Source organism: Myotis lucifugus, unplaced genomic scaffold (genome assembly GCF_000147115.1).
Source record: "Myotis lucifugus unplaced genomic scaffold, Myoluc2.0 scaffold_91, whole genome shotgun sequence".
Lineage (NCBI taxonomy): Eukaryota > Metazoa > Chordata > Mammalia > Chiroptera > Vespertilionidae > Myotis > Myotis lucifugus.
In genome coordinates, this window is record NW_005871139.1 from 4,557,928 (window position 1) to 4,580,278 (window position 22,351).

The 22,351-nt window shown below is 42.3% G+C and overlaps 1 protein-coding gene across 1 annotated transcript; it reads left to right on the top strand.

Moving 5' to 3' along the window:
* The first annotated feature begins 9,194 nt into the window (after window positions 1-9,194).
* On the top strand, window positions 9,195-21,938 carry HIGD1C (HIG1 hypoxia inducible domain family member 1C). Its single transcript, XM_006091568.3, has 3 exons — window positions 9,195-9,387; window positions 14,467-14,601; window positions 21,874-21,938. The coding sequence occupies exons 1-3, from the start codon at window positions 9,246-9,248 to the stop codon at window positions 21,936-21,938; spliced, it is 342 nt and encodes a 113-aa protein (XP_006091630.1). The 5' UTR covers window positions 9,195-9,245.
* Window positions 21,939-22,351: the final 413 nt, after the last annotated feature.

The following is a 22,351-nucleotide window of genomic DNA, read 5'->3' on the forward strand; positions in this document are numbered from 1 at the left end:
TTTTGTAAACATGTATTTCTATGAGCACTTTTTTTTAAGTGCTGTTTGTTCTCCCATCATTGTATTCCCAATGCCTGGTATATAATAAGTGCTTAAGAGATATTTGTTGAATAAATTAGCTAAACAAAACAAAACAAATACAAAATAGCTTTGCACTCTCCTTTAAAAGGAAACAATGAGCCCAGCCAAGGAGACTCCGTGATTGAGTGTTGACCTATGAACCAGGAGGTCACGGTTAGATTCCGGTCAGGGCACATGCCCAGGTTATGGGCTTGGTCCCCTGTGGAGGCCATACAGGAGGCATGATTCTCTCTCATCATTGATGTTTTTGTCTCTCCCTCTCTATCCCTTCTTCTCTAAAGTCAATAGAAATATATATTTTTAAAATATATTTTAAAAAACAATGAGGAAACAATGAGCTTTCATAATTAAAGTCTACCATTATCCGCAAACCTTAGTTTATTCAGTATCTTCAAATATCTTATTTAAGTTGTTACCCAACAGATTTGGATTTCACCCCCTCTTTGATTTGAGAGCTTGGTGAACTAAGTAGTTAAATCACTCAAAAGAAAACTTCGAGAAATGAGAAATGAAATATCTTAATGACTCGCAAACTGAATAAAGAAAGACTAGTTGAAAATTACACTTGACACTTTAGTATTTTCAGGAAACTGTCTGAGGCAGTTAAGGGTCTTGGGTTCCTTTTCCTTATTATCTAGCATATGCTTTCCTGAATGCAGTCAATTGCAGGCAAGGAAAAGGCCCACGGTTACTAGGAAAACCTTGTATAATTAGGTCCACTTCGTAAGAGCCCCTAAAAAGCAGACAGCTTGTGAGTGTGTAAAGAAGTGGGCAAGTATTTGTTGGATTATTCTGATCAAATTTCCACCCATCCCAAGATGATTTCTTTGTTCCCGGCAACCACCAAAACCTCTGAAAATCATCACAAGTGCTGGGCTGATCGGTCAGAGGGTTTAAGAGTAGAATCTTCAGAAATAGTTTGCATGTACTTTAATAAATTTAGTATATTTTCTGAGATGATTTTGCAAAAGGCCTATTTTAAGTAGCAAGTCAATAAATTCAGATGCATTTTAGGAATGGAAATAAAATAAATAGTTTATATATTAACTCGCTTGGTTTCATTTTTCTTAATGTCTCTGGGAGGGCTTTCCTTCCTCGTGGAAAGTTTAGCTATTTAAACATACAGGTTTTTCTTTCTTCAGCCAGGTAACTATGCTAGTAAACACAGCTAGCAGATTTTAGAAAGAGCAGTTTTGGAAGGATCAGAATGTGTTTTGAAAAATTCAAGTCCAAAGACCCGACTTGTGAAATCCAGAGAGCAGAAGGAAAGGAAGCTCACTATTCTCTGTGGAACATGAAACAGTTATTGTTACAGTGAGGTCTGGACACTCACCTAAGGCCTCCTGAGCAATGGAACAGAATCTCCTCCCACTACAGTCTCCCCAAAGTAGGAACCTCCTTACGCTACCCACCTCACTACTGGTTAGGTCAGTCTAGTGGGTGAGAACTATGAAAAGCCACAGGTTGACATGGTGAAATGTTACTGGCATGTTGGAAGGTAAATAACAGCAAAGTACAAAGTACTCGGTACATTCTTACCGATTCCTTCTTACTTAAGTGATTTGGCAAATATTATCCTCACTTTTTCTTTTTTAATCCTCGCCTGAGGATATGTTTTTCATTGATTTGAGAGTAAGAAAGAGGGAGAGCAAGAGAAAAGCATCAATCAGTTGCCTCACGCACCCCCACCAGGGATTGAACCTGCAACCTGGGCCTGTGCACTGGCCAGGAATAGAACCTGGGACCCTTCCGTATATGAGATGGCATTCTAACCACTGAACAACACTGGCCAGGCCTGTCCTCACTTTCTATAGACAACACTAAGGTGCAGAGAAATAAATAAATGAAGTTTCTTACATTCCACAAGTTAAAGAGCAAATCTTATAAGCCCTGATTCCCAAAACCACAAAACCTGTCTTGACTACAGCTGCCATATTACTTTATCATTGCTTTCCACCTCAGGCCCAGAATGTCACATATTTATGATAATTCCAACAGCCTGAGGACTGAGTCTCAATAGGCTCTTATTGACAACTAGAGGCCCGGTGCACAAAAATTTGTGCACTCGGGGCGAGGGGAGTCCCTAAGCCTGGCCTATGACCTCTTGCAGTGTGGTACCCCTGGAAGGATGTCCACCTGCTGGCTTAGGCCTGCTCCCTGGGGGATCAGGCCCAAGCTGGCAGTCAGATTTCCCTCTGGCAGCCCGGCAGCCCCCGGGGGATGTCCACTTGCCAGCGGGTAGCAAGCCTAAGCTGCAGTTGGACATCCTTAGCACTACTGAGGAGACAGGAGAGGCTCCCACCACCACCGCTGTATTGGCAGCCATCAGCCTGGCTTGTGGCTGAGCAGAGCTCCCCCTGTGGGAGCGCACTGACCACCAGGTGGCAGCTCCTGCACTGAGTGTCTGCCCCCTGGTGGTCAATGTGTGTCATAGTGACCAGTCATTCCCAGTCCTTCTGCTGTTAGGGTCAGTTTGCATACTACCCTTTTATTATATAGGATAGAGGCCTGGTGCATGGGTGGGGGCCGGCTGGTTTGCCCTGAAGGGTGTCCCGGATCAGGGTGGGGGTCCTGCTGGGGTGCCTGGCCAACCTGGGTGAGGGGCTGATGGGTGTTTGCAGGCTGGTCACACCCCCTTCAGGGTGGGGGTCCCCACTAGGGTGCCTGGCCAGCCTGGGTGAGGGGCTGATGGCTGTTTGCAGCTGGTCACACCCCCTTCAGGGTGGGGGTCCCCACTGGGGTGCCTGGCCAGCCTGGGTGAGGAGCTGATGGCTGTTTGCAGGCTGGTCAAGCCCCCCCCCAGTGGAGACCCTGGGTGAGGGGCTGAGGGCCGTTTTCAGGCTGGCCAAGCCTCCCCGGCAATGGAAGCTCCCAGCCTCTCCTTTTTTTCTTTTTTTCTTTTTTTATTCTTGGATTTATTTACCTTCTATAATTGAAACTTTGTAGCCTTGAGAGGAGCTCAGAGCCGGCCAGGGCAGGCGGGAGGGAAGCTTAGCTTCTTCCATCGGCAGGGGCAACCCACTCCTGCTTGCTCCAGCTCCGTGGCCACAGCTGGCTGAAAGCAGGTATCTGGGGTTTATTTACCTTCTATAATTGAAACTTTGTTGCTTTGAGTGGAGCTCAGAGCCGCCGCAGCAGGCGGGAAGCTTGGCTTCCTCCATCATTGGGGCAACCAAGCCTCCTGCTTGCTCCAGCTCCATGGCTGCCGGCCGCCATCTTGGTTGGGTTAATTTGCATATAGTCGCTCTGATTGGCTGGTGGGCATGGCTTAAGGTGTAGTGAGGGCACGGTCAATTTGCATGTTTGTCTTTTATTAGTGTAGATAATGGGTCAGCCCTTTCCTGAACCAATCATGTTTAGATGGGATAGATTATGCCAATTGGCTCAAGTGTAGGTCCCTGTGTTTCATCCCTGGGGTTGAGCACACCCAGATCATGTGGACTGAGACAAGGAGACTTGTGGATTATCCAGATGAAAACAGAGCCTGTGACTGGGGTAAGGGGGAATGGATGCTGGGAAGGCACACCACAAATACCCAGGATAAGCTCATTGCTGCATTTTAATTTTTTTTTTTAAGAGAGAGTGGAAGGGAGAGGAAGAGAGAGAGAGAGAGATGAGAGGGACACATCGATTGGTTGCCTCCCACACAGGCCTGATCAGGGCCATGTGCAGGAGGCAGGGCCATGTGTAACCTGCAACCCAGGTATGTACTCTTTTTTTCCCCCAGGGATGTATTCTTGACTGGGAACTGAATCTGGGACCCTTGGTGCTCAGGCCGATGCTCTAACCATTGAGCACACCAGCCAGGGCTCATTGCTGCATTTTGATCAGACCCTCTGTCTGATTTCCTGCGGTAGATCACACAGTACTGTGCTTACAACACTGGCTTTCTAGTGGGATAATTGCATACAATGAGAAAAATAAAAGTCAAAATGACATTGGCTTTGGCATCAAAGTGACCTAGGTCAAGTTCTAGCTGTGTCATCATTGACTGTGTGACCTTGAGCAAGTTACTTCCCTTGTCTCACTTTCCTCACCTGTTAATAGGGATAATATCGACCTACAGCGTTATTGTGAGGAGGTAATGAAGTGAAGCACTTGGTGCTTAATAAATGTTGAACTTCATTCAACAAATGTGAGTGCCTACTGGGTACTCTGCTCTTGGTGCTTGGCTTAGAGTCCTGAATAAGCTAGCCCTGGTCCCTCCCTCCTGAAGCATACAGTTGTGATGATGCTATCTATGAGGGAGAAGCTTGGGAAGAGAACAGAATACAGTCTATCCAGGAGGAAGAGGCTCAGAGGCGTTCTTGAGGAAATGGCATCTGAGCTGAATTCTAGAAGATGAGTAAGCAGTATTGCAGCCTGCCCTGGCCAATGTGGTTCAGTTGGTGGGGATCAGCCTGTGCACTGAGGGGCTGCTGACTCAATTCCTGGTCAGGACACAGGCCTGGTGGGGGGATGGAGGTGCTGACTGATATTTTGCTCTCACATCGATGTTTCGCTCTCTCTCTCTCTCCCTTCCTCTCTCTCTAACAAATAAAAATCTTTAAAAAAAAAAAAGAGTATTTCAGTCTAATGTAACAGCTTGTGCCACCAACTAATGAAGAAAGGAAACACAGTATGTTTGTTAAGGGTAGGAATATTAATCGTGCTCTGTTAACCATGATTGTTAGCTATGGTTATCCTATCTAATAATAGACAAACATGGTAATTGACCGTACCTTCGCTACACCTCCCATTGGCTAATCAGCATGATATGCAAATTAACCACCAACAAAGATGGCGGCTAATTTGCATACTTCAGGCGGGGCCGGCAGCGTGCAATGCTGCCAGCGGGACCCGGGCCCCGGACCCCTGACCCAGCGAGGCGGGGCCAGTGGTGCCCGACACTGCCCGGGGAATCCAGGCCTTGGATCTGTGACCTGGAGAGGGAGCAAAGCAGCGGAGAAGGGAGAGAGCCCAGGTGGCAGAGAAGGGAGGGAGTCGAGGGCTAAGCGGCGAAGGGAGGGAGCGAGGCGGCGGAGACAGGAGGGAGCGAGGCAGCGGAGAAGGGAGCAAAGCCTGCCTCGGTGGGCTTCGCTCCCTTCTCTGCTTCGCTGCGGTCTCAGGAAGCCCTATTCTTGCAGGAATAGGCCCGAGGAAGCCCTATTCTTGCAGGAATCTTCCTGCAACGGGCCTCTAGTAAGAAATATTAATGATGCTCTGTTAACCCTGATGGTTCTGTTCTGATTAGAGAAAGCATATTCTAACCTGGCTGAGTTGTACACCCTGGGACATGGGAGTTAACCTGGGAATGTGGTCCATTCTCCTTATCCAATAACTGCCTATTATCAGGGAAAGATGAACAACTTTTGTTGCCAAAATAACAGAGTCCCAGAGGCGCCAATCCCACCCCCCAACCCCTGCTCCCCACTCCCCAGCCTACATGGCCTGTAACCTGTAACCATTATACCCATTCTTTTTTTTTTTTAATATATTTTATTGATTTTTTACAGAGAAGAAGGGAGAGGGATAGAGAGTTAGAAACATTGATGAGAGAGATCGATCAGCTGCCTCCTGCACGCCCCCCACTGGGGATGTGCCCGCAACCAGGGTACATGCCCTTGACCGGAATCGAACCGGGACCCTTGAGTCCGCAGGCCGACGCTCTATCCACTGAGCCAAACTGGTTCGGCAACCATTATACCAATTCTTATTCCTTTTGCCCACTTCCCCATGTAATCTTTGCCCTTCTATCCAATATAAGCACCTGGCTATCGGGGAGGGGAGATTGAGCAGATTTTCGTGGATAACATGCTGCTCTCCCATACTGCCGGCAGTATTGGAATAAACACTCATATATGGTTCAACCTTGTCTGCTTAATTGGCTCAAGTAGTGACAGGCAGCCTGGACCCATTGTTTGTCCAGTTTCATGTTCAAGGAACTGAAAGAAAGCAGGCATAGCTGGGCACCAAAGCCTGAAAGGCGGGTTTTGGCATGGCCACTATTTCCATCAGCTTCTTGTTAATTTTGTTAAGAATCTGGGCCCATGAGCCCAACACTTATTTTAATGGCTAACGAAAAAAGAACATTCAAAATTCTTTTATTTACATTATAAAACATTCTGTTCCTAAGTGTTCTGTTTCTTCTGAATTCCTACCTATTTTACACTTGAATAGAAACTGAACCATTGCACAGTAGTTCTTTCTGTACTCTTGACCTTAAATAAGCCTTTCCCTTTAGTATTGCTTCAGAAAACACAGAAGTTCACATAAATTTAATTCTTGCTTATCTGTAAGACAGCTGAGAGTATAATGAATCATGGCAGACTAATATCAACAAAAGCAAAAAAGAAAACTCTTCAGTATTACTCAATATTTAAATCCTAAAGCATTCAGGCTACTTTAGACAATAACCGGAATTCCCTGAACCGTGAAAACATCAGAGAATCGAGGTGGGGGGAGGTCATGTTAACTGAGGACAAAAGAGAATTAAAAGAAATGCATGAGTCCAAACGGATATAAGTAAATAGGAAGTAAAAGAAAGCAATTCCTTACAGTAGAATGCCAACTGAAAAATACAAAAGAAAGTATGGCTTTAAAAAATGACCATTTATTAATTGATTCAGGCAAGAATCATCAACGGATGCTGAAATTAATGGGTAAAAGTCTGACAGATAACAGGATATTTGTACAATATTAAAGTATCTCATCACAAAAGACAATAACTATAAAGGGGGAAATAGTAACCCTACTAAAAACTTGCACACCCCACCTTAATCCAGTGACAATGCAGTGATGTGCTACTGCTGACTCACCCCAACTCAAGAGAGGCGCACCCCTTCCCAACGTTGTGTTCAGTGATGACATGACCGTGATGGGGGTATTTGCACCAAAATCCACAAGTGTTACAAACCCAGGCTTTTTACCCCTGAGAACCAACTGTTAGTTATTTATAAGCATAATAACTGGATCAAAGTTACTTCCCCCAAGCAAGCTGACTTTATTCGTGATAGCACACACTACGGACACAGCCTCTCTTTTGTGGTATTCTGTCCGAAATGCATAACCTCATTCTAAGGATGAGAAAGCATCAGGAAGAATCTAAATTGAAAGAGATTCTACAAAGTAACCAGACGAAAGGAAGAAATCACATCTAGAGAAAAACGACCAAGCAAATGTGACTAAATGTTAGCCATGGAGAACCTGGGTGCGGGGCATACAATTCTTGGTACTGTTCTGGGAACTTCTCTGTAAGTCTGACTTAAAAAAAAAAAAAAATTAAAGTTATAAGGAAAAAACCGCCAATGCTACCTGGTCCTTTGCCCTCATCCTGCGGCCCCGGACATCTAAGGGCATCACAGACCTGTTATTGCTCAATCTCAGGTGGCTGAACGCCCCTTGTCCCTCTAAGAAGTTGGGGGACGCCGACCGCTCGGGGCCGTGTAACTAGTTAGCAGGCCAGAGTGTCGTTCATTATGGTCGAGGCGGTGAGGCCTCAAGGTGTCCAAGGGCGCGGTCACAGCAGAAGCGAAGCAGTGTCCACCAGCCACAGTGGGCTGCCCCTCTGACGAGCACATATTCCTAAAAGACAAGAACCTGAGCCCTCAGATGGCTGACCCCATCCCTACCCACAAATCCAGTGTTGTCCTCTGCGTCCACTTTCCTCTTTATTTTGGGCCTTGGAGCCGGGTACCAGCACTCACAGCCACAGAGGGGAGTGGGGAGTTCCCTTGTGAAGACAGAATGAAGTAATGGCATCTCCAAAAGCCTTAATGTCTCCTTAATGCTGCCTTTGGAAGCCTAATGCTTGTGGTCCAGGTGCTACTGCTGCTTCCCGGTGTGGCTGTGAAAACTTTGGCCAATGCCAGCTCGCCACTCCCCCTGGGAGGAGGGTGCTGATGGGCTTTCCCATTATCTATCAATTAGCTGGAAGTTGAGTGGAGTGTGTTCAGCCTTACAACGCTGTTCTGATCTACTGCTCTCTGCTCGGGGAACACCAGGACACAGCAGGTGGTGGGCTACGCCAAAGGTACTGTGCTTCTCCACTTCCCCGTTGCATTTGCTAATGGAAGCTGATTCATAGGGTGAAGCCATCCTATTTGACGTTTTGAAATGAAGGTAGCAAGTTGCAGGGATAACAGGCTGAGGTGCTGTTAAGCCATGTTGATAGTGACTAGAGCTGCTCTTCAAGTTTCCTCATTCCTCCTGGGTGGACGAGGAAGGTTATTGCCCTTGTCTAGCACAGCACCGGGCACATGGTAGGTGTCTGGTAAATACCAATGACTTTATCATGCTCTGCACATCCTGTAGAACTGGAGTGCTCACTCTTCCATCCCCGGTAAATCTGACAGTACTGTTGCCGGTGTTGGCACTGCTGTCATTCTTTAAAATGATAGTTTGTCAAATAAACTCTGTGTTCTTACTGTTTGTGGGTGAATTCTGAGGTTCCCAATGACCTCAAATGCTGAGCAGTGAAAAGAGACTGAAAACATAATCATGATCTGTTTCACTCTGTATTCATGGAATCTGATTATGACTCTTTATATATTTTTCTTTTACCCCCTCTACACAAAATGAAAGGATCCCATGATGAAAAGGGTGAAGAAAAGATGACTTTCTTTCAATTGAGCAGATAGACATGACAAACAAATGAAGACAGAACACATAATAAAAAGGATATTGGGAGCCCGGCCAGTGTTGCTCAGTGGTTGAGTGTAGACCTATGAACCAGGAGGTCACAGTTCGATTCCCGGCTGGGGCACATGCCTGGGTTGTGGGCTCAATCCTCAGAGGGGGAGTGCAGGAGGCAGCCGATCAATGATTCTCTCTCATCATTGATGTTTCTATCTCTCTCTCTCTCCCTTCCTCTCTTAAATCAATAAAAATATTATATATATTGCCGAAACCGGTTTGGCTCGGTGGGTAGAGCGTCGGCCTACGGACTGAAAGGTCCCAGGTTCGATCCCGGGCAAGGGCATGTACCTTGGTTGCGGGCACATCCCCAGTAGGAGGTGTGCAGGAGGCGGCTGATCGATGTTTCTAACTCTCTATCTCTCTCCCTTCCTCTCTGTGAAAAATCAATAAAATATATTCATAAAAAAAATATTATATATATATATATATATATACACATATATATATATATTAAAATATATTGGGAGAAGATAAATGGACTCTTTTTAATGATTCACAGCAACCTCATTTATCCCCTACTGTTACTAGAGAGAAAAATGTCATCAGATAACCAGTGGTCAGCAGATGAGGACGAAGGTCAATTTTCCCGGCTGATCAGGAAATCTAGAGACTCCCCCTTTGTGCCTGTAGGTAAGTACAAGCCTTGACTGGATGCTGGAAAACTGTTTGTAATCGTATAGTAATGCTTTGCCCAGTATCTTGGAGGACTGAAATGTATTATGTAACTGATTTTTTTTTTCAGATAATTGAAGCTAACCCCTTCTAAGCATAAGCTAAACTTTCAGAAGTTTCTAGTATATGGTGAATCCCCAATGATGGTTAGCTATTATTATTATGGAGCATCAGATTTTATTCTAATCCATCTTCATCAGAGGGTATTAGATCCCAGCCAATCTAAAGGGAATTAATTGAATGGACTTTAATTTTCTGTGATGACTCAGTAGCACACTGAGAGTCTATTGGGACTATGACGATGGATAGGTCCCTCCGTCCTCTAAGTAACTCCAACTTTAAATTCTTGTGTCTGATGTTTACAGATTTTTTATTTCTCCCATATTATTGGATACCATAAAAAACTTCTGCCTCTGATGTTCTCTGGCACTAGAAGCTAGATACCTAAACTTAAAAGAACTGAGTCAATTCAGAGAAAAGAAGCTCCGAACGAAAGCCTGGGCTTACCTGTACACCCGAGAGCATGAACTATGTGATATTCATGCTCAGCGACCCTTTTTCCTGGCTTCCTGATCTACTCCACATGTTGAGGTTGATGGTTAAGTAGTCTCTAGATTAAAGAAGTGCTATTATAATTAGACCTGGAGTCTTGGCCTCTTTATCCTTTCCCAACACATATCTAGGCCCCAATATTGTTTTTTAAAATCGAAGCTTTCTCTTCTATGGATGCTTCAGCTGCCTTAAGCATTATTATTGTATACGGCAGCCATGCCTCTTTCCTTATAACTTTGGAAACCATTACAATAACCTATTTAAATTAGACTTACATAAGTTTGTGATTAATTCCATAAATCCTTCTAAGTAGGTATGTCATATGTTTCCATTGTCACTGTAAGTCTAGCAACTTCATGTGATTATTCACATATCAACAAGAATTAAAGTATTACTTTATAGTAATATTGTGTTTAGACGCTTCATTAATTTGAATGACTTGTAATAGCACCCATAACAAATCTAAGCAAATAAATTTATAGTGATTTATTCACCCTCCTTAGCATTTTTAACTAGAAAAACAATTCAAGACCTCAATGCCACCTGCACAGATCACTGTAATGAGCAGGATTAATCACTGTGCCTGCCATAAATTAAATTATTTTCCAGACACATTTAAGGTGATTAAAGTAGAAAGATTAAAGTGTTTCCAGCTAAATTCAATTATATACAAATTACAGAGACACTATGGAAAACAGTAAAGGTTCTGACTTTAATCTCTAAAAGAAACAAAACCAATTTAAGTAAGAACAGAACATTGATTTGATAAGGGAAAAGAACCAAGTTTTTGCTAGAAAAATAATTAATGATAAAATTGGGGTATATATTATTGAGTAGTTTGTTTAGCTATTGTTATTTTAATAATATGTATTTCCTGCTATAGGATAGTGTCCAGTGCAAATAATTTACAAAACATTTTTTGTTATCTTCAACAACTTCCATCATTATAATCTATTTATATTGTTTAGAATGGTCCTATGATCTTAAGACCTGTACATATATTCTGTGCATTTAAACTATGTTGATAGATTGTTTTTGCTTCTTTCACTTAACATTTCATATGTACATTTCTGTGTATTAGTACTTTCTATACTTATAATTTTTTTATAGCTATGACAGATTTTCCTTTGTTTGAGCTATTTGGGCTGTTTAGTTTTTCCTCATATATAATGTAGCCATAACATCTTTGTGTCAACTTCCTAAATTTTCTTTTGCTTATTTCCTTGGAGTATGTTCCCAAAGGTAGAATTTCCAGAGCAGGAAGCATGTTCAGTTTAATGTCACTTATTATATATATATATTTCCAGAGTTCTTTCCAGAAAGATTTAGCTAAACTTACAGAGCTTTCATGATGGTACCATCTCTTAATGTGCCTACCATCATCATTTTATTAGTATTTGCTTTTTGCTGATTTTATATATTTGTCATTTTTATTTCAATTTATTTTTATATTTTACTTTTTTATCTTTACTGTTGAGAATATTACAACTGTCCCCTCCTTTCCCCCATTGCTCCCCTCCACCCGGTTCCCGCCCCACCTGACCTTCACCACACTATTGTCTGTGTCCATGGGTTATGCATATATGCTCAACCACTGAGCCACACTGGCCCGGCAGAATAGCAAGCTTTGATTAACCAAATTCCTTGGTTAACCTCTGCCCATTCCCCACTCCCCTTCCCCCTGAAATTCATCAGTCTGTGCCATGCTTCCATGCCTCTGGACCTGTTTTGTTCGGCGTTTTATTTTGTTCATTAGATTCCACATATGAGTGAGATCACGTGATATTTGTTTCTCTGACTGGCTTATTTTGCTTAGCATAATGCTCTCCAGGTCCCTCCATGCTGTCTCAATGGGTCAAAGATCCTTCTTTTTTATAACTGCATAGTATTCCATTGTGTAAATGTACCACGGCTTTTTTATCCACTCATCTACTGATGGGCACTTGGGTTGTTTCCAGATCTTAGCTATTGTGAATTGTGCTGCTATGAACATAGGGGGTACATATATTCTTTCTGATTGGTGTTTCGGGATTCTTAGGATATATTTCTAGAAGTGGGATCACTGGGTCAAACAGAAGTTCAATTTTTTATTTTTTAAGAAAATTCCATACTGTTCTCCATATTGGCTTCACCAGTCTGCATTCCCACCAGCAGTGTACTAGAGTTCAATTTTATTTATTGCTAATAAGCCTATAAAATATAAATGTTTTTATTTACTCTGATTCTTACTTCCATTTGTTAAGTGGATCCTAAAAGAATAAATATAACCTTGCTCACCTATGAAGATACACATGTGCCAACACATTTAATCAAAACTTGCTATTCTGCCCGGCCGGTGTGGCTCAGTGGTTGAGCATCTACCTACAAACAGAGGTGGGCATGGTTCGATTCCCGGTCAGGCTTGATCCCCAGTGTGGGGCATGCAGGAAGCAGCCAATCAATGATTCTCTCTCATCATTGATGTTTCTATCTCTCTCTCCCACTCCCTTCCTCTCTGAAATCAATAAAAAAATATTTTTAAAAAAACTTTGCTATTCTGCATAAATACCAATTGCATTGCCCCGCTGGTGTGGCTCAGTGGTTGAGTGTTGACCTATGAACCAGGCAATTAGGGTTCAATTCCTGGCCAAGGGAATTGAAATAAAATATCAATTGGATTTTTATGTACTAACAATGAACACATGGAAACCAAACTTAAAAACATAATACCCTTTCTCAAAGTAGAAGAAATGACTTTTTAAAGCACATAATTTCTGAATTTGCCAAATTTTTTATTTAGATAGTATCACATAGGCAAAGTGGTATTGGAAATGACTTTTTGAAATAAAGTCTACTTAGGAATATTTGAACAATTTCCAAAAAAAAACAAACCCATAATACCATTTATAATCACTTCAAAGAAAATTGCTTAGGTATCAGCTTAAGAAAACATGTACAGAATCTGTATGCTGAAAATTACAAAATGCTAATGAAAGAAATTACAGAAGACCTAAACTAATGTAGAGACTATTGTGTTCATGGATTAGAAGACTCAATATAAAGATGTCAATTCTCCTCAAACTGATTTATAGGTTTAGTGTAATTCCTATCAAAATCCCAGCAAGTTTTAAGTTCTAGAATGGTTAAAATGATACTAAGGCATATAGCTACAGTAAACAAGATGGTGTGATATAGATGGAGGGATAAATGCATATATCAGCAGGATAAAGGAGAAAACTCAAAATATAGACCCACACTTTTATTCAAGTTTTCTTCATTCTTATGTTAAAATACTAATCTGTCCTTGTCATTTTAATTCTACCTTGCCATCTTTTGGATGTTATAAGTATGCTAGTCTATTTTCTTCTATTTTTTATTGTTGATATTTGTTTTATTTTTACATTTAATTCTAACCCATCCAGGATTTTTTTTGTAGTGTCTGGTGTGAGACAGAAATCCAAGTTAGTTCTCTATACCAATAAATTGTACTCATTATGTTTATTAAATAATTATTCCTTTATCTGTTATTTGATTATTTTGACTTGTCGTGGCTCAAGTTATCACAATGGTTTTTTTGTTTGTTTGTTTGGTTGGTTGGTTGGTTTTTTTAAATCACAGTGTTTTAAATTTCTTTCCAAGATCTTTCCTATTCAGTTGATCAGTTTTCTGTTTTGGAGCCAATTACATAGTACCTTGATTGCCACAGCAATAATTTCACCCTTAACATTTGTAGAGAATGCAGAAATATTTGTAGGGATTTCTGGAGTTTTCTAGAATCACAGTTCTTCCTGGAATCACATACTTCCTGTACATCTCTCATTCACTTAATGTCTCAATTTTACAGAAGATTCAAATTTTATCACTTTACTCCATTTGCTCATTATTTGATAACAAGTAGAAAGGAATAAAGCCAAACACTCAAAAGCTATAAGATGTTTGGTAGGTCTACTTACTAAGGACTTACCCAAATGTAAGTCTTGCAGCATGCACAATTTGAAATCATACCTCAGGAAAATTAGAAATTACTAAACAAATTACTACACTATATGGTTCTGGTTTTCCTGGGAAAAGGCTAAACTGCAAATATTAAATCCATGAGTTATGAGTCCATTTTAAAATCTGGTGAATCAGCCCTAGCTGATTTGACTCAGTGGATAGAGCATTGGCCTGTAGACTGAAGGGTACAGGGGTCAATTCCTGTTAAGGGAACATGCCCAGCTGGAGGACTCAATCCCCAGTAGGGGGCGTGCAGGAGGCAGCCAATAGATGATTCTCTCTCATCATTGGTGTTTCTATCTCTCTCCCCCTCTCCCTTCCTCTCTGAAATAAATAAAAATATTTTTTAAATAAAATAAAATCTGGTGAATCAAATCCAGCATGGTTCCTTGGCTATCTTGGCTGCTCATCCTCTAAGCACTAATCCTTTGGACAGTCCTTTATTCAACTCTCTAAGCTCATGCCAATCTGGTCTGCTACTTATATAACCCCTCCTTTTTTAATTCACAGGAATAGCAGGCTTTATGACTGTGGTGTCCTATGGTCTTTACAAGTTAAAGAACAGAAGAAATCAGAAAATGTCCATTCATCTTATTCACATGAGAGTTGCTGCCCAAGGATTTGTTGTAGGAGCTGTGACTCTAGGTAACCTGCTTAATTTGTAGCTTGTGTTCAGCTACCTTTGAGAGTATTTTCATTTATTTTACTCATTCATAGTTGAAGATGAATATTGGGTCAAGATGACATAATGGTGGAAGACTGGTAAGAAAAACAGTTCTTCACTTGGTTGAGGTTGCTGCCCTAATATAGGCTTACTTTCTTAAAATTTTAAACACTGAAAAAAAACACCACCACAGTAGGCAGATGGTACACATTTCCAGTTATAAAATAAGTAAGTCATGGAATGGAATGTACAGATTGGCAACTATAGCCAATAGCACTGTATTGCATATCTGAAAGTTGCTAAGAGAGTAGATCTTAAAAGTTCTCATCACAAGGAAAAAAAGTCTGTAACTCTGTATGGTGATGGATGTTAACTAGACTTATTGTGGTGATCATTTCACAATATATACAAACGTCAAATCATTGTGTTGTACACCTGAAGTTAATGTAATGTTGTATGGCAATTATACACCAATTTTTAAAAACCCAGTGGAGAACTAGGTTATGGGCCCTGTTCGCCTCTATTATGAAAGCAGTGAACAGTTCATACCTACAACAGCTGAAAGCAGTAGTTATACACCTGCCTTTATTGCTCAGTTAAGAGCAGCAGTCATGGTTCCCAGGCGATTTGAACAACAGATATAATTACTAAAGTTTAACTGGGAAGAAAACATTTTTAGAGTCCACAAGTCTTAATATCCTTGTTCTCCTTTTATTCCAAGTTTGAGCAATAGGAAATCTTTTTTATTAGTCTATAAATTAAGCAATACTTACACAGTCAAATCCAGAGAAATTATTTGGTTAATTCAGGTTATATCAACAGCTAAATCATATACTGTAGTTCTAAGAAAGAGTCCACTTTGGAACCTAAATTATCTTGATTTTTTGGGGTCTATATTCATGAGACCAAGGCACAATGTTCTTAGCGCCCCTCCAGGCTGTACAGAGTAGAATCAGCCTGAGAGTAAGTCTAGGACTATGGAGATAGATGTGGGGCTTGCATATAGGGAGTTAAATGGTAATTATCTTATTACTATGAACTGTGATAAGGGGAGTCTTGAACAAAGTACAAAAAGAAACTTTACAAAGTTGAAGTCCTCGTTTTTGTCCTTCCGCAAATATTTACTAGGCATTTTCTATTTGCAAGGCGCGGAGCTGGTCTATAGATGTGGGGGTAGGACTTGGTCCCTACCCTCACATACTGTTCGTCTCCTCAGGGAAAGAGACCAAGAACAAGAGAAGAAAATACAAAGTCATAGGTGCTATGGCAGTGGTAACACGGGTGCTTTGGGAGCACAGGCACAAAGGAGGGGCATTTGACTGGCGCTGAGAGTCCAAGAGGCTTCTCTAAGGATGTATGAGCCAAGAAATGGAGGAATTCACTAGGCAGAGGAGGAGATGAGGAATTCACTAGGCAGAGAAGGAGATGAGGAATTCACTAGGCAGAGGAGGAGATGAGGAATTCACTAGGCAGAGGAGGAGATGAGGAATTCACTAGGCAGAGGAGATGAGGAATTCACTAGGCAGAGGAAAAAGCAATGGCACTGGAACTTAGAGCTGGGTGTGTAGGCGAATCAGTGTTTGATGAGAGAAGCAGAACGACTAGTAGTAATATATAATAAGGGACTTACAGGGATTTGGACTGACTATATAATTGTGAAGCTCTTGCTTATGTATCAGGAGCTGGGCCACAAGATGAGCAAAAACATGCTGTGGCAGTGCCTTCCAAGCAGAGACTGTGGCTGCTGCTGCTTCGAATCTCCTGTAAATGCCTCGGGGGCAACAGGGCGTGAAAGGAAAGGAATTCTTTCCTGGAAGTCATGCAGCCTTCAGGCCCCTCACAGGACCAGGAGCTAGGAATTAAAAGCCCTGGGCACACCATTTTGTTTTCCCACGTTGTCCAGCACACTTAGAAGTAACCAACCGTATTATACTCCCGCTTCCACCAAGTGCTCTATGGAAGTAAACACTTGATCAGCAAACGCCGTGCTTTTTATAGGCATCTGATTAAGGGTATCTACAGGCAATAATTTCACAAAATCTTCTGCTAATGCATGCTAGCATCCTCTTTACCACTGTAAGAAATGGCCATTAATACCTGTAAGTCTACTCAGACCAGAGAACCAATTCCAGATAACCTGGAACCAACACAAAGAACCTATCCTCATGGTTATGTCTCTCTGGAAGCTTCTGATACCAAATTCTGTTTCAATCAAGGTTCAGTCAGAGAAGGAAAACTATTAGAGATGATATATAAAAAGGGATTTATTATAGAGATATGATCTTAAGCAAATTTGGGAGCTGGTTGAACAGTCCATGTTAGGCTTGTTGCTTGTATTTCTAATGCTGGGGCCTGAGGTTAACAAGGCAGTAGTTGGGAAGGCAAAATAAACTGGAATCTGTAAGGATGAACTGGAGCCCGCCAAGACAGGGGAACTCAAGTCCGTCTCTTACTGACTCCAGCCCTGATCCTGGTGTGAGCTGTGAGAGAAGCGGCACCTCTCTCAGGGAGCTCATCCACCCCTGGCCTAGGGGCCGGATAAGCCGGGAGGAGATCCAGGTGAGCTGAAGGCACCGTGGGCCTACTGCCCAACAACAGCGAGGTGAGCCAGCGGACAAGCAACTGCACCTGGTGCCCTGCACTGAGCCCTCCAAGCGTAAACTGGACATGGCAGCTGCTGCTTCAGCGTTCACCTTCATGCCTCAAGGTCGCATGAGCCAAACTAACCCACAACTATGCAGGGAAGGGAACTCTGGAAAATATAGCGAAAGCTTAGTTAAATCTATATAAAACAAACCCCCAACAGATTTTTATGGTTGTGAGATGAGGAGTAACACGATGAAGCAAGCCAGTAAAGAGTTTAAACACAGCGGAGTAACTTGGACAGAAAGATGCCTGCTTTATAGAAAGATCAGAAACAGGCAATATGGAACTGTTTGTTTAGGGCACTAGATAAACAGTCCCACTATAAAGACAAGGAAGGAAACCATATCATAAACCTCAGAACAGTGGTTACCTGTAGAAAAGACGACAATATGGTCAGAAAGGGAGACCTGGGAGGCTTCTAGGATGCCTGCAATATTCTATTTCTTGACCCATAATTACAGGTGTTCCCTCTACAACTACTTGTTAATCTGGTCACTTAAGCTGTATATACTGCTTTCTGTGTTTGTATATTTCAACATGAAAAAAAATGTTGAGGAAAATGATTAGAGATGATTTGAAATGGAGGGGAGGAAGTAAAGACAGTGAAGTAGGATGATGAGTTGGATCTGAATTAAGTACAGTGGAAATAGAGAGAAGATGGCTTCTAGAAATACTGAGGACTCGGCAACAAAGTGATTGGAAAAAGAAAGGAAAGAGGAATCAAAGATGATCCTAGGTTTCTGGATTGAGCAACCAGAAGTAAGGATTGCCTTTTATTAATATAAAGAGCAAAGAAGGAACCAGTTTGGTGGGAGGATGAGTGCATATTGGACAAAACAATAATACCTAATGACTGCTTATGATGTGCAAGCCACTCTGCTTTATATATTGTTCTCTCATTTAATCTTCAATAATACCTACTTTGACACCACCTGGTATGCTGCAATACAATTCAATACTGATGCTCACCACCTGGAACTCAGATCAGATGCCAGAGGTGTAAGGGCTAGTTCCCAAAAATACTGCCCTTACTTCAGACACCAGCCTTTGGGGGTCCCCAGGGCATCTGCACTTCTGATAAACTGGCTACAAATTCAGGGGTCCCCAAGACTCCCTCAGGTTTATTTTACTAAAACAACTTACAGAATTCAGGAAAACAGTATACAGACAGTCCTCAGGTTACGTCAGACTTGATGTATGTCGTTTTTTGGTTACGTCACCATCTCCCATTTATTTATTTAAAAAAAAAGAGTTCCGTCATTTCGACATATGTACATATGTGCTTTATGTTTTTTATTTATTTACCACAAGTAAAGGTCAGAAATTGTTATCTTTCTTTCAAACTTTTTTTACTGTTTCACTTCATTACTGCTGTGTATGTGCTCCATGTGAGTGACGTAGGTGCTTATGTAGGTGGGTTCCGACTTACGGTGAAAATGGCATTATGTTGCGCCGTAGGAACGGATCTCCTTACAATTGTAGTTTCACTATAAAGTATACAAATCAGGACCAGCCAATAGGGTAAGGTGTGGGAGGATCGAAAGCTCAAAGCTTCTGTGCTCTCTCCCTGTGGGATCAGGGCTTGTCACACTCCCAGAGTATCAATGTGTTTATCAATCAAGGAACTCCACTGAACTTCAGTGTGAAGAGCTTTTATTGGGGGCTTCATTATATAGGCACTAGAGGCCCGACGCATAACATTCGTGCAAGGGGCTCAGCCCTTGCAGCCCCTCACAGCCCCAGCTTCGTCCAGAAGGTGGTCCAGATGGTTGTTCTGCTGTTCGGTCAATTAGCATATTAGCTCTTTATTATATAGGATGGTTGATTGAATCGCTGGCCACGTGACTGAGCTCAATCTCCAGTCCTACTCCCCTCCCTGGTGGTCTAAGAACCCTGTGGTCACATGGTTGGTCTGACTAGCCACATCCTGAAGCTATCTAGGAGCCCATCGTGAGTCACTTAATTAGCATAAATTAAAGTATGCTCCAAGGGGCTCATGAATAACGGAGGCAATCCGTTACTTGGGAAATTCCAAGGATTTTAGATTTATACCAGGAATTCTGAACGAAGACCAGTCTTTATTAAACAATACTCTTTGAGGTAGGTACTGTTATTATTCCATTTTACAGATAAGGAAACTGAGGTTTAGAGAGAAAAAGTTACTTGTTTACAATCGCATGGGAAATCTACTCCAGAGCCTAAACTCTTAATTTTATATTATAGTGACTGAAATGCCTATGACAGATGTTTCCAAATTAGAGTACTCATACCCTATGAGATATATAAGGAGATCCATGGGGATATGGGAAGAAAATATTTTTATTTTAAAAATAAAAACTTTACCAATATATAGGCTGATCATGGGACATTTACTAGTATACTGTTTATAAACAAATGTGCATCTTGAGGGGCATGCTCAACTATTTACTTATGCACAATTTAAGTTTGGAGACCACTTTCCAATGAAATGTAGAAATAGCACATATGGTACATTGAATATATATGGGATCTCACACTCAGAAGAGAAATCTAACTTGCTTACCAGTGAAGCAACAGGTGTGAAAAGAGTTGAGATCAAAACTGCAGGGAACACCAACATTTAAGAGGTAGGCAAGAGGTAAGAATTCTCTGTGTCTAAAAAGCACAGGGAACAAACAGGGAGAGAATGCCATGTAATGATGGAGGCAGAGATTGGAGTGCGTATCAACAAGCCACAGAACACAGCCACTGTCAGAAGCCAGGAGAGGCGTGGAGTAGATTCTCCCTCATGTCCTTCAGAAAGTAACAAGTCTGCTGATACCCTGAATTCAGACTGCCAGTCTCCAGAATCGTGAGACAACATATTTCTGTTGTTTTAAGCCAAAGAGAGAGAGAGAAAAGGAAGAATTAGAAGAAGCATCAGCACAGGGAAATGAAATGTCTTATAATTCTCTCTGAATCTGAGAATGTTATTTCCATCGATACCACAATAATTCAAGTTAAAAATCTTTGTCTTGAGTTCTATGCATCTACTAGAGGCCCAGTGCATGAATTCATGCACGGGTGGGGTCTGGCCAGCCCGGCCCCAATCAGGGTGGATCGGGGCTGGGCCTGTCGGGAGGAGGAGATGGCGGGAGGTTGGCCAGCAGGCCCACCCTGATCGGGGCCCCATCAGGGCCAGGCCAGCTTGGGGAAGGGGCCGCGGGTGATTGGATGGCGGGCCGGAGGGACTGTGGACTGTGGGCAGTGTGTTGGCCAGCCCCACCCCCAAATGGGGTGGGGTTGCCGATTGGGGGCCAGCAACCTGGGGGAGGGGCCATAGGTGGTTGGCCAGTTGGCCCTGCCCCTGATGGGGGGGTGGAGGCTGATCTGGGGTGGGGCCGGGTGGGGGAGGGGCTGCAGGGGATTGGCCAGCTGGCCCCACCCCCTATTGGGGTGGGGGGTGCGATCAGGGGTGGGGTGGCCAGGGGGAGGAGCTGCAGGAGGTTGGCCGCCCAGCCCCACTGCTATTGGGGTGGGGGATGTGATCAGGGGCAGGCCAGCTGGGGGGAGGGGCTGCGGGCCTATCGTGGTGGGGCTGGCTGATGGGGAGGAAGAAAGGGGGCGTTTGGCCAGCCGCCCCACTCTTGATCAGGGTGGGAGAGTCCAATCAGGGGCAGGCCGGCAGCGGGGAGGGGCTGTGAGGTTGTCCGGCCAGCCCCACCCCCTGATCGGGCCAGTTTGCTGGCCACAGTGGGCGTCATAGCGACCGGTTGTTACGGTCATTATGGCCGTTATGGTCGCTGGCTTTTTATATATAGAGATGATAGCTATCATACTATTTAGAAAACTGTGCAGACATCTGCCTCAACTAGCTATCATGTTGAGATAAGAACAACTAACCTCCTGACCCTTTATCTTCTGTGCACTCTTTAAAGATATTAACAAGCAGGGTCAGAAAGAAAGGGGAAGGAAACTGCAGCAAAGGATTTAGTTTAGACAATCTACAAGATAGGTGATGCCTTGATATTGCTATGGGCAAGAGGGGGGATGAGTTGTAGTTTAAATCTGACTCCTTAACTTGCTTTGGGTATAAACATCTGCTGACATCCCTGGAATTCACTGGAGCATCTCCTTTGTTCCTCACCCTTTTCCTACTTCAGCCTTTCTGCATGACCTGAGGACCTCATATTATGGGAGATACACACCTATCTCATCTGCTTAAACTCATAGCTAGTTCAAAATCCCTAGAAGCAGAGATTAGATCTCTTCACCTTTGTTTTCCTTGGGATACTGAGCAAAGCAGACACTGAATAGATGTTTGCTAAATTGAGGTGCCTATTATTTTTAATTTTAATACCTAGCCAGATATTTTCACTTTCACCAATATTTTAAAATTCAAACTTTAGGGTGGCATAACATCCTAAATTCAGACTTATACTAATCTCAAATGGCTCTTAGTTGTGTGTGTGTGTGTGTGTTTTCTGGAGCTACTTGTATAATCCAAGCCAAAACTTTATAAGATGGAAAGTGTTGTTTGTTGATTTGTTTGTTTTAAATTGTGGGCTAGCTTTGAAAAAATGCAGGTGGGAGAAATTCAGTGTTTGTTCCCGTGGATGCTCTATTGATATACATCTTTTTGTTTCTAGGTGTTCTCTATTCTATGTATAAGGATTACATTAGACCTCGATTCTTCAATGTGTCCAAAAAATGAAGCTGCATACAAAAAATACAAGAAGGCTTCTGAAAACTATTATGAAGAATGAATTTTCAATATGTAGCAAATTGTACTGCAGAAGTATTAGAGTTTTCACAGCCTGGTATAGTAAGTCTCAATTGTTTAAGAAGTCGACTTCCAAAGGAATAATCATAGTCAACTCAAAAATATCCTTGATGATGTCTTTCAGAACCTAGAGCATGATTTTCTAACTTAAATTTTTTTATTTTGTAGTTAGTGACAGAAAATAATCTATTTTATGACAAACCAACCTTAAAATTAGGAGTTAGCTATACATAGTGGCTACAGAAATTTTCTATATCCATATCAAATGTGACAATCTATACATTGCTTAATTCTCCCCAAATAATTAAGGCTTTCATAAACTCACTTTTAGAATGGGCAACAAT

Excerpts from the sequence above, each read along its gene's own strand:
- HIGD1C (XM_006091568.3), top strand. The coding sequence starts at position 9,246 with ATGATTCACAGCAACCTCATTTATCCCCTACTGTTACTAGAGAGAAAA. Across the intron at positions 9,388-14,466 it reads CTCCCCCTTTGTGCCTGTAG|GAATAGCAGGCTTTATGACT; the intron begins GTAAGTACAAGC and ends TTTAATTCACAG. Across the intron at positions 14,602-21,873 it reads TGTAGGAGCTGTGACTCTAG|GTGTTCTCTATTCTATGTAT; the intron begins GTAACCTGCTTA and ends TTTTGTTTCTAG.